Source organism: Nicotiana sylvestris, chromosome 7 (genome assembly GCF_000393655.2).
Source record: "Nicotiana sylvestris chromosome 7, ASM39365v2, whole genome shotgun sequence".
In the NCBI taxonomy this organism is placed as follows: domain Eukaryota; kingdom Viridiplantae; phylum Streptophyta; class Magnoliopsida; order Solanales; family Solanaceae; genus Nicotiana; species Nicotiana sylvestris.
The window spans coordinates 17,332,624-17,345,332 of record NC_091063.1 but is presented as its reverse complement, the minus strand read 5'-3'; the positions used below and the strand labels follow the sequence as shown (position 1 = coordinate 17,345,332).

The 12,709-nt window shown below is 35.0% G+C and overlaps 1 protein-coding gene across 1 annotated transcript; it reads right to left on the bottom strand.

Moving 5' to 3' along the window:
• Window positions 1-1,630: 1,630 nt before the first annotated feature.
• Window positions 1,631-7,880, bottom strand: LOC104245103 (uncharacterized). Its single transcript, XM_009800672.2, has 5 exons — window positions 7,749-7,880; window positions 6,816-6,996; window positions 6,424-6,623; window positions 2,929-3,158; window positions 1,631-2,032 (listed from the first exon to the last, which is right to left on the bottom strand). The coding sequence occupies exons 2-5, from the start codon at window positions 6,905-6,907 to the stop codon at window positions 1,754-1,756; spliced, it is 801 nt and encodes a 266-aa protein (XP_009798974.1). The 5' UTR covers window positions 6,908-6,996; window positions 7,749-7,880; the 3' UTR covers window positions 1,631-1,753.
• Between the last annotated feature and the right edge of the window lie 4,829 nt (window positions 7,881-12,709).

The following is a 12,709-nucleotide window of genomic DNA, read 5'->3' as shown; positions in this document are numbered from 1 at the left end:
GGGTTTTCACTGATATACTTGAAAAACAGAACTATTTTCAAAAACTATGAAAAGCCTGAGCATTTTATCTCTGAGCTATTTCTTTATTTAATTATTTTACATTGTTATGAACTATTGTTGGCTATTGGTGTTGGACCCGACCTATGTTCCAACTCGTCACTACTTTCAATCTAAGGTTAGGTTTGTTACTTAACAGTACATGGGGTCGGTTGTACTGATACTACACTTCTGCACATTGCGTGCAGATGTTGGCTGCCGAGGTTGCTGTGTTCGATGGGAGCTGGATTTGAAGATGTATCTGCGTTCCGGTTGTAGCTGCCTCTTGTTCATGGTAGCCTTAGATTTTAAAACTCTCTTTATGTACTTTTCAAACAGAAAGTGTATTTAGTTCATCTCAGCTTTGTAAACTCTATTCTTAGAAGCTCATGATTTGTACTACCAATCCTTGGAAAAGATATAGGATTCAGATAATTCCTTTGTTTAATCATTTTTTTAATATTATTGAAATTGGATAGTCATTAGTTGGCTTACCTAGCGGGTTGGGTTAAGTGCTATCACAACTAGTGGATTTTGGATCGTGACAGAAATGAATTCTTATAAATTTGTGATCTTTGGTTCTAGAGTTGTTATAGAAATACGTATGTAGTCTCCTACTCTCCTACACGACAACAAAGAAGGGTTTTGGCATTAAATTAGTAAAGTATTCCCTTTTTTCTCGCAGTTTTATTGACTTTATAATTAATTACAATTTTATCCTAAATAAAGTTATTAAATTTCTCAATATTTTAAAGTTATTTTGGTAAACTAATATTGTATTCATACTTTATAATAATATAGATATAGATATGGATATAAATATAAATATAAATATAGATATAGATAGATAGATTAGCACGATTTACAAGCTGATTTTAAGGGGTGAAGTACACAAATAGCCGTCTTGAATACAGAACTTTAAGTTTAACAAGTATTTTCCCCTGCTTGCCTTATGCGTACACTTTTAACTTTTGACTTTAAAATTTTACCCATAAGGCCAGCGGAGAACCATCCCAAAAAGTATCATATTTCTACAATATTTTGGATTTAAAGGGGGTGATTTAGAATTTATTTAAGTATTTATATTTTAGCCTCATTGGCAAACTTCAGTCATATTATTTTGTTCTTTTGTTTTCGCAGTTGAAAATTTTCTTCTGCATAACCTTTATGAGTTAGTGATTTCAATCATAAATCCGAGAGATTGTAGCATGTTTCATTTGCCACATATGTTGATTTCATATATTTGTGTTTTTTGCATTCCAATAATGATTTGTACATTCTGTTTACTCATAAAATAGGCTATCACTCAGGTTATGTCATTAGCGGTCGACATCAACCATGGCTGAAGTAATTTTATTGAAAAAACAAAGAAAAACTATTCCTAGAGAGCAAACCATTTTACTTTACTAACTAGTGGGAGGAAAATCAAATATATTAGCTAGAGAGCAACTTCAGGTCGTGTTTGTTTTGAGAAATCGAAAAGCTGAACCTATAAGCTCAATTTTTCAGTTTTTGTTTAAGCTGTTTTTTGCCCAAAAGTAACTCTTTTAACTTGAATTTAACACCAATCAAGATGCATATATAGCTCAAGAAGGGGAAAAAATATAAATCAACCTTACCAGATAAACATTTAAAAGGTGTTGCACCAATCCTTGTGCTTTTACACAACATTACAATGTCCTATTGGACAAAATATAATGCCAGTGTCTATTGAAATTCACATATATGAGCGCATACGAGGCCTTACTAGAGACTGGGCACCATCGACAAAGATGGAAGTTCCGGTCATGTATCGTGAATCATCACTGATTAAATAGATGACAGTGGATGCCAGATCCTTTTTAACATCAAGCCATCGATTTAGAGGTGCTACTTCCTTGGTCAACTTCTCTGCTCTCTCCTTTCCCACTGACATAGGATACTCATCCTCGAGGTGCAAGCCACGCAATATGCCATTCACCCTAATTTGGTGCTTCCCCATCTCTAGTGCAGATAGCTGAGCAGGCAGACAGATATTATCATCAAAATAAGCATAATTAGACAAAAAGTGGAACTAATATATAATGGAAGCAGCATCGCTCCGGAAGTTAAAGCTAGTTTAGTGGTAGAATCTAATATGACTGTTTCCGGTAAGATTCTGAGACTAATGTTAAAACAATTCAGGAGAAAAGAAAACAAGAGAACTAACTAACACGAGAACTGCTATATCGAAGAACAATTCAAAAGATACCATGGAAACTGAAGTCTTCTCTAACATTCACAGACCTCTCTATCCAGGGACTACAGAGATAAATTGATGATCCTCCCAAATTTTCAATCGCCTTGGAGCCTTCGATAGTCAATATCCTACAACTGGAACCAAAACCTCCTTCTCTCCCCTCCCAAATATTGCTAATTACTTCCGACTTTGAGACAAGCAGTAATGAAAGATATATAAAAATTGAAAATCCGTATATTATCCGTTATTGAAGTAAATCCCACATGGCAATCAAACTTCCCAACCACCCCCCAAAAAAGGGAGGGTCATAATTCAATTTGAGGAGATGTCATGGTGTGAGTTTTCCTAGTGCTCGAGCAAAAGATAGTAAACTCAGAGATACTAATATACCATATTAGACAACATAATTTGTCCGAAAATTTGAAATTTCTTCCACAATTGGGAAATCCCAAACAACCTCCAAGGCATGATGCAATAAAAGATGATACAACACATGTCTAACCGAATAAATTAGTAATTAGACGGAAAAGAGGGGTGATCAAGAGGAGGAACTATAAAGTGAAAATGTTAATGAAGAGGGGTAATGTCTTGTCCCATCTAATTTTATGGAACATGGTCTTACACAATCTGATCATGCATCCAAAACACATAGGAGAACAAAAAAAGTCACTTACCCTAACCAGCTGCTGTATTCCAGCCGCACATGAACCATAAGCAGCAGCTCCTTGATATATTCCTCTCTCAGCACCAATGATCGAGGTCAGAAATACAATGGATCCTCCGGATTTATTATCTCGCATTCTTTTACCAATACATTTCAACAGGTACCATCCAGCCATAAAATTTATCTTGACAATCTTTTTGAACTCGTCTTCAACTAGCTGCAGTGGATCTTGCATTTTCCCTATTTCATTGCATGACAAGTATTAATAAACTTACTGTCAAACATGACGCACCTCTAAACAAAGGCCAAACACATCTATAAACAAACATGCCATGAACAGAGTAGCAAGCACCAAAACCTATTAATAACATAATACTAAGACAAAACAAGGAGCTCTACTTCTGGAGGCTACATGCTTGGTCCTGCTTATGGGGTCAAATGTATGAGACGGAATCAGTTAACAAGCTTTTGGGCCCACTCCGTCTATTATATCTAAGTTCTCTCTCATCAACTAACTTTTATCCAACACAGAAGTAGGTTTTGTGAAGCAGTCCCTGCATGCTTTTCCTTGCTTAATACAGGACTACAACTTGTATTTTCTAGCCACACATAACAAGTTCCCTTTACACACATCACTCAAACTGCCCTCAATTGACAAAGTTTAGTCTACATTTGGTATATTAACATTGGGATATGGGAGAGATAAAAAGTGAGAAGGGTGTGGTCACTCAAACAGAAAGGCAAAAGGATTGGATTAAAACAACAAGAAGACAATGGATCACTCAAATACTTATTTTCTCTTCTCATGAAACTGGAATGAGACTAATTTCTGAGTCAAGGTAGGTAAAATAAGATTTACTATTGTTATGGCTGGGCACTCTTTGCAAGAAAAGAACTTCGTAACTGCAGGTCTAGAATTAGATATAACATACAAACCAAATCCAGATTCTACAGTATTCCGTAATTTTCAAGATAATAGAGCTGTCACGACCCGGATTTCCCACCGTCGGGATCGTGATGACGCCTACTCGTGAAAGCTAGGCAAGCCGACTACTATGATTTTAACACATTAGCAATTAACCCAAACAGAGGTAAATAGTAACTAAAGCTAAGCAGATATAAAGTGCGGAAGTGTTATAACAATTCAAAATACTCCAATACATGTCTACCCCAATGATCTGGTGTCACAATTTCGCGAACATTTACGAATTTCTACAAACATTGGTTTAGAAAGAAAAGTACAACTGTTCTCGAAATGAAAAGAGACAGCAAAAAACTAAAGCGGGGAAAGGGGGATTTCAGGCTCTGCGAATGCCAGCAGATCTACCTTGGTCTCCTTGGACTGAAGGCAGTTACCTTAAGCTAAGGTTAGACCAAACACTTACCTCAATTCCACGGACAAAATCAAGCCTCAATTACCGCTTTACCTCTCGGTCCCACTTTCAATCCGATTGTATGTAGTCATAATTTACTTAATAACATCAATAAATGCTAAATAAACCAATTCTAATGCATGAATATAGATTTCCCAATGTTTTCCCCAAAAAGTAAAAAAAGGCCCCGGGCCCGCTTGGTCAAAACTCGTAGTTCAAACCAAAACCCGACTACCCATTCACCCACGAACCCAAATATGCAATTGGTTTTGAAATCCGACCTCAATTTGAGGTCTAAATCCCCAAATTTTGAAAATCCTAATTTCTACACAAGAACACCCAATTTCCCATGAAAAACCCTAGATTTTGAAGTGAAATCATGTAAAAAGATGAAATACATTGAAAAAAAAGAGTTAAGATTCATTTACCTATAATTTGGGGAAGAACTTGCTCTAGAAAAATTGTCTTTAGGAGTTTAGGTTTTTGAAATTTTGAAGAATAAAGTGAAAATCTCGTCTAACTCTCACTTAAAAGGCGCAGTTATCGCAATTGCGATCAGGGGTTCACAATTTCTGCTGCCTTCGAATTTGCGACACATAAATGTGACCTCTGGGGCCTTCGCAATTCCGGCCAAGGTTTCGCATTTGCGAGGTTGGCCTTCCCAGGCCTTCTTCGCATTTGCGACATTATTGTCGCATTTCCCAGGCCGGCAGACTTCGCAATTGCGAAGCCTGATCTCGCATCAGAGGCCTGTGCAAAATACCAGATGCACAGCTGAGTTTTTCCTAAGTTCTAATCACTCCGTGGCCTATCCAAAACTCACCCGAGCCCTCGGAGCTCCAAACCAAACATGCACACAAGTCTAAAAATATCATATGGACTTGCTCGTGCGATCAAATCATCAAAATAACATCTTAAACAACAAATTTACCACCAAAACTCATGAAATTCATAGGATAGTTCAAAAATTTTATTTTCTTAACCTAGGGTCCGATTTATATCAACTCAACTCCGATTCTTACCAAATTTCACAGATTCGACTTAAATATTATTTTAAACCTATACAGGGCTCCGGAACCAAAATACGGGCCCGATACCATCAAGATCACAACACCATTTCATTTCCAAAAGTCCTCATATTTTCTAGCAAACAATTTTCTTTAAAAATTCTTTTCTCGGGCTAGGGACCTCGGAATTCGATTCCGGGTATACGCCCAAGTCCCATATTTTACTACGGACCATACGGGACAGTCAAATCATGAGTCCGAGTCCGTTTACCAAAAAGTTGACCGAAGTCCGCTTTAATCAATTTTAAAGGCCAAATTCAATATTTTTTTCTTAAATTTCACATAAAAGGCTTTCTGGAAATGCACCCGGACTGCGCACGCAAATCGAGGAGAAAGAAAATGAGGTTTTCAAGGCCTCGGAACCCGGATTCGGATTCTAAAATACAAGATGACCCTTTGGGTCATCACAAGAGCACATAGTCCTTAATTCATATTAACACATTACGAGGACAAAAAAAAATATCTTTCTTGTTCGATATAATGACAAACAACTCACAACCACAAAAAAATACGAGGTCAGCTAGTTTACATCACAATCTATTCGTACATGTTCAACTATACAAGAAATTTACAACACCTGTAGTAAGTAATTCCCATGTGCACCATGATATTGATAGCAGCTATGGAGTTAGAATACTGAAAACCAGTCGATCCTTAATAGTTTCGCTACTTCCACAGTTCAGAACCAAGTCACATCTTCACTTTCTAACAACTTAATAATCTCAAAACATGAATGAACAAACATCAAATATTATTTAAGCCCACATACAGAAGAAACTTGACATTCAACTATTCACACACGTGGAGAAAAACTATTCACAATATAAAGATACCTATTATCGATATAATCGCTTCACTAATCAAATCCTAATCTGCTATGATTTGCCAAACCCTTTATTGTGTTATTAAGTTGATAAAATTAGTTAGCAATTCGCGCGTGATTATTTTCAGTTCATATGCTGGATAAAACAGAGAAGTACCTATATCATTGTCATTTTACATCCTTCTGTATCTAAAGAATAAAGATAATTAAGATATTTGTTTGAAATAAATGTCATGTTGTACCTTCATAAGAATAGCAGTGAACCAAAGCATCCAAATGTCCAAATATCTTCCATGACTTGTCCACAGCTTCCTCATAAGCACTTTCTCTATCCTCCGTCATGTCCAATCCCACAACTTCCACTGCAATGCTACCCTCTAGAGAATGCTTTATCTTCTCTGCTACACTCTTCAATTGGCTCTCATTTCCCAACAAAACCAACCTAAGCGGTAGAACCAACAAAAGGATTAAGTAGAGCTTATGTTTGTGCAAGCAGTTGTGCCTATGAAATGTGAGTATCAGAGTGCCTATACTATATTCCATGACAAACTGAACCGTTCTCTCTTCTCTATGCGTGCGCGTGTGTGAAAGAAAGGATGAGTTCTATGCATTTTAAAAAAGGGAAAGTACATACTGGCAACCCCTCTGAGCTAAATGGTAAGCAATGTTATTGCAAATGTCATCACCATTGGAAGTAAGCAACACCTTCTTTCCACGATTTTCCATTTCCACGCCAAACTAAAGAAGATTGCACTCGTCTCCAAAAAAGTAGCTCAGGCAAAGAACGACTTAAAGTTCCAAGATAACAGATGTTCCTGAAAAGAAAAATGCATACACCCAGGAAAACACTGTCGAAGATTACTGGATGTTATATTTTATAAACATGATTAAGATTAAACATTGATAAGAAGTCTTTAATTCATAGTATGGGAATAGCTACTACTGATATGAGAAAGCAAAATCTTTATTTATGATCTATTAGACCCATGATTAACGTGGGGAAAATATATAATTCACCATAAGTCAAGCAGACATTGCAATTAACAACTAAAATCATCTAGTCAATCCTGAGCTCGAGGACAACAATAACAACCCAGTAAAATCCCTCTAGTGAGGTCTGGGGAGGGTAGCTTACCCCTGCCCGAAGGAGTAGAGAGGCTGTTTCTGGAGTTCAGGAATACATACAACAACAACATCAACCTAGTGTAATCTCACAAGTGAGGTCTGACCCCTAGCTTGTGGAGAGGCTGTTTACAAAACACACTCGGCTTAAGAAACAGTAAACTGGAAGCAACCAACTATAAGAACAACAAGAAAAAACAAAGACACTACGTGTAATAACACACAAAAACGTTGACCCATATCATAAAACACCCATCAATTTCCATTAGAACGAAAAACAAAACACCGATCAATTGAAAACAAATAAACAAACAAAAAAGAGGAAAAAACATAGAACACCCATCAATTTTATTTTTCTTTCTTTTACTAATAGAACATAAAACATATAAAATTATCAGTAACATCGTTGAATCAAAAGAAGAAATGCAAAAGATAAATTCTTTACCAGCTGCTCGATCCGGGAAAAATCAGAAACACTGATCTACAGTTGGCCCTGAATTGAAAAAATTTAAGTAGGAAGTTAGTTGGGATGGTCAAGAAGCTTCAGTGTATATATATGTAGACCCAGATAGTGACTGGTAGGCAAGGGTAATTAATTACCAAAATTAGACCACAAAAAATAAATACTGGAGACAAAACCACGTGTTTCGCGCTGTAATGACAGTAGCTGTCGGATAGCTTGCACGCATCTCAATTGATTTTACTCAAAATCAGCTTAAGAAGTGTTTTTTTTTTAAAAGTCGCTAATTAGTTTGAAAAACACTTTTGAGTAGCAATTAGTATTTGACCATGCTTTAAAAAACTGCTTCTAAGTATATTTTTCTCAAAAGTGCTTCTCAAAAAAGTGTTTTTGAAGAAAAGCTACTTTTTTCGGCTTCTCCAAAAATGCTTCTACTTCTCCTCAAAAGCACTTTTTTCTTTTCAGAAGTTTGGCCAAAAACGTTAAATTGAGGGCAAATGTGCTTTTGAAAAGAAAAGAAAAAACACTTTTGGCCAAAAACAAACTTGACCAAACAAGCTATAAATTGCCTAGTATTTTTGGCCTTTCATGAAATTTCAACATGTGATTTAACTTAATTTTTTAGGGGTTTCTAAAATCTGTGATGCGAAAAATATATTTATATAACCTAAAATAATAATAAGTAACATATTATAGCATAGTATTCATTAGGGGTGTACAAAGGAAATCGACAAACCGCACCAACCCGATAATTCGAGTCAAACCGAGAAAAAAACTCGACTATGGTTTGGTGTTGGAAAAAAAACCCGACCATAATTGGTTTGGTTTGGTTTTAACTAAAGAATAAAGAAAGTCAAACCGAAACCAAACCAACCCGACATTACATATATAAATTTTTTAGATATATTTAATATATAAATATAATTACTGTGATTTAATTTATAAATATTTCTTAAAAGATTTCATAATTTTATCTTTTGAGGTATTATTTCAAGGTTGGACTTAGAAATTTTGAATGTTCCAATAAGTTTTATAGTCATTAACATTGTAAAAATTGCACGCGGCGCCCTATTTGGTCGCCCCCATTTAACCTATACCCATTTTTTTAAAAACTTTTAACTTGTACCCACTTTTTAAACAACTTCAGCACCCTTTCTCCTCCTCAAAGTTATATCCGCCTCTTCTTTCTCAAACTTCTCCTTCTCCCTTTTCTGCAAAAGTAAGGTATCAAACAGATCGCATGAGGTTATAAATAATCCTTAATAAAAAGGACTAAGAGATAGAAACGAAGATCCGAGTTGATATACAATGTTCTAACCCTGTGGTTGCACCATTTCTAGCTAGAGAATGATACACGAGATATTTGCAGTAGTTGTGTTAGTTGGATAGAGACGAAGGAGATTGCAGATTATGCTATGAAGCCTTTCTCTGGTTCAGTGACACTCTACAGTAGAATATAAAACTCTACTATTTCTAGACCAAGGCCTTATCCTGTACCTTGTACCTGTCAGGAGATCATCCACTTCTTTCCACTGACGTTGCCACTCATACACTTTCAAGTATCCATTAGACTCCAGTTTCATATATTTAAGGCGGACGATAACATAAAAAGCTTATTTTTTCAGAAAAAACTTCAGCTCTAGAGCTGAAGTTCGCCATTTACAAACAAAAACTTCAGCTCTAGAGCTAAAGTTCGACAGTTACAAAACAAAAACTTCAGCTCTAGAGCTGAAGCTTACAAACAAAAACTTCAGCTCTAGAGCTGAAGTACGATAGTTAAAAAACAAAAACTTCAGCTCTAGAGCTGAAGCTGAAGTTCGATAGTTAAAAAACAAAAACTTCAGCTCTAGAGCTGAAGCTTACAAACAAAAATTTCGCCAGTTACAAACAAAAACTTCAGCTCTAGAGTTGAAGTTCGATAGTTACAAAACAAAAACTTCAGCTCTAGAGCTGAACTTCAGGCCCGACTACTAGAATGTTGAAGTTTTGCGCGATTGCCTTTGTTACTTCAGCCCCGTATGCTGAAGTTATGCGAAAAAACGGGTACGCTTGCAATTTTTTTTGCAAAGCGGACACAAGTTAAAACGTGACACAAAAAGCGGGTATAGATGCAAATGCACCATTAACAATAGTAAATTAAGTAGTGCTAGCAAAAACTCAAACAAAAATCAAATCAATACTAATGCTAACAAATTAAAGATATTCAATTCAATACTACGAACGAGAATGTATTGAATATCTATTTTTTGTTTTGCAATAATTTAGATAAAAATGAATAACCTATTTTTATTTTTCCTTTAGCGTTTAGTCATGTAATTAATACTCCCTTATTAGTTTACTTATTTTAGCATGACTTAGTACTTTTAGATTATGTTTATTTTTTATTATTTTTTAATTAGCAATATTTATATTACATAATTTTATTGACTTTATTGTTGAATATTTTAGGATAATGCCATGACATATCTCATATTTTGTATTATTTTCTTGAAAAATACTTTATATAGTTGTATCTTACTAGGACTAAAGAAATACTTTGAGCACAATTTATTTGTTTTGTTCTACGAATATTTTACCGGAAAAAGAATCCGAAAAAATCCGAATAACCCGAGAAATCCGAAAAAAACCGAGAGTGAAAAATCTGAGTTTTATTGGTTTGGTTTGGTTTTTAGATTTAATAACCCGACACAATTGGTTTGGTTTGGTTTGGTAATTGTAAAATCCGAACCAACCCGACCTATGTACACCCCTAGTATTCATTATAGTGATAATATAAAAAAATCATTACAGTATCAGTGTATATAACATGAATCTTATTTCATTGATTTTTTTAAGAAAAGTAAAATTATTAATCAATTATGATTACACTTCTGTTTGAAAAGGAGTCTTGGCGTAACTGGTAAAGTTATTGTCATGTGACCGGGATATCACGAGTTTGAGCCATATAACAATCTCTTGCACAAATGCAGGATAAAGCTATGTGCATTAGACCCTTGTGATTCGACCCTTCTCCGGACCCATATATAGCGGAAGCTTAGTCCATACACTTTTGTTTGATTCCTTGATTCTTCTATAACGTAGGTTGATGCATACTTAATTGAGATGTGTTTAATTTCTATGAAAGTCGAGCAACACTTTGTATTGATCATGAGAAACGACTTCTCTTAATCTCTCATTTTTGTTTCTTTAATCGAGGGTCAAAGTGGTGTATCTCTAGAGCAAAAGATTTATGGATCTTTTTGAATTATTTGATTGTCAAGAAACGTCAAATCGTATTTCGAATTGATATTGAGGAAAAATATTTTAACAACTAAATTTCGTTCCTGAAAAATAATAATCAAGACAAAAAATATAGCGACAAACATTATATTCGATTTCAAGTGATAGGGTTACAATCTCTAAAAACAAATCCAAAAAAATGTAGTCCTCAGATTCTTCTCCTTACAAATGATGGTTCAAGAGCTTGAGAGCTTGATCTTGAACTTGACAGATTTCAGATTTGTGGTGCATCGTGAACATTTTGAAGATCGTCACGAACCGGGATTTAGTGTTGGTTATCATGAGCAGAAGATTTGAAGCCGATCGCCTATGATTTCAGTTCGCCTTTGGGATTTGACCTTGATGTTGTTTTCCAGAGCTTCTTTAGCATTTCCTCCTGCTTACTTGATTGTTCCTTCTTTTCTTACCCTGTGACCCCCTTTATATAGGTGTGAGTAGAGTAGCTTTCAAGAAAACCCTAGTGTGTCATTGGGCTGGAGGCCTATGGGCCGATCCTTTTGATGGAAGAATGGACTAGCCCAATTTTATTGGACTTTTATTTAATTCAATTAAATTAGATTTAAATAATTGACTTAATCATACTAGCCCATAATATTTGTTTGGTCTAGTATATATCCAATCATGGTAAAATCCAAATTTTGTATGGATTTAAATTTAATAAAAAATTTAATTGTCTACAAACGTTTCTTGATCACTTCGACTTTGAAAAAATATTATTTTATTTCCTGATCTCTTAGTAAATATTTGAAATTTATGAACTTTTTTAGATTTTATTTTCATTTAAGTACCTACCGAGTTCCTGGTCTGTGCCATGCGAAAATATGCAAGGTTGTTGTGCTCGGCTCCAATTTGGACCTATTTGGTTTAACATTAGAAATTAATAAAATTAATCAGTTCCGTTTAATTAATGTAATACTCGTAATTGCTGGCTTACGGAGAAAAAAGTCTCGTTGGCCTAATAATATGATCAGATTAGGTACATTTAATTAAATGTTCTAATGGACCACTAGTAGCAGGCCATGAAATTAGCTTCAACTCACATCTACTTTGCTTTCAAATTTCAAACACTTTAAATGATTAAATCGCTACAAATATAATCTGATTATAAAATTTGAAATTGATTACACATAGAGCTAACGATATAGATACTTACCAAATTTTTGGTTAACTTCGATAAGCCAAACTCTTCAAATAAGTGATGTCATAACTATGAACCAATTTCAAGGTTTAAAGTGAATGCAAGTTTATTAATTAATTATTATCTAGATGAAAAGTTTGGATTCTATGTGATTAAAACCTAGCTAGGATATTTAATTTCCCTTATTGCCTTTGTGACTAAATAACACTTATCCTATTAAATCTCATTTGGTAGTTAATCATGGTTCTATATGGGTCAAAATCTGACCATATGTGGATTAGCTCTAAAAGGAATGTTAAGGGGTCGACTAAGCTATGATCGTCTCTACAAGGTGTAATAACGACGAGTACCCGGCCAATGCCGAGATCGAGCTATTAGAAAGCTTGTACAGCGAAATATATGTCGTAATACTTAAGGGGAGCGATATAAAGTACAGTCAAGAGATAGGTTGTTCTGGGTAAAGACCGTTGGACAAAGGGGAATATTTATAATATATATATATATATATATATATATACCGAGATCGAGC

Coding starts and splice junctions, on each gene's coding strand:
- LOC104245103 (XM_009800672.2), bottom strand. CDS start 6,907: ATGGAAAATCGTGGAAAGAAGGTGTTGCTTACTTCCAATGGTGATGAC. Junction 3,159..6,423: donor TCACTGCTATTCTTATGAAG/GTACAACATGAC, acceptor GCAATGAAATAG/GGAAAATGCAAGATCCACTG. Junction 2,033..2,928: donor GAATACAGCAGCTGGTTAGG/GTAAGTGACTTT, acceptor CTGCCTGCTCAG/CTATCTGCACTAGAGATGGG.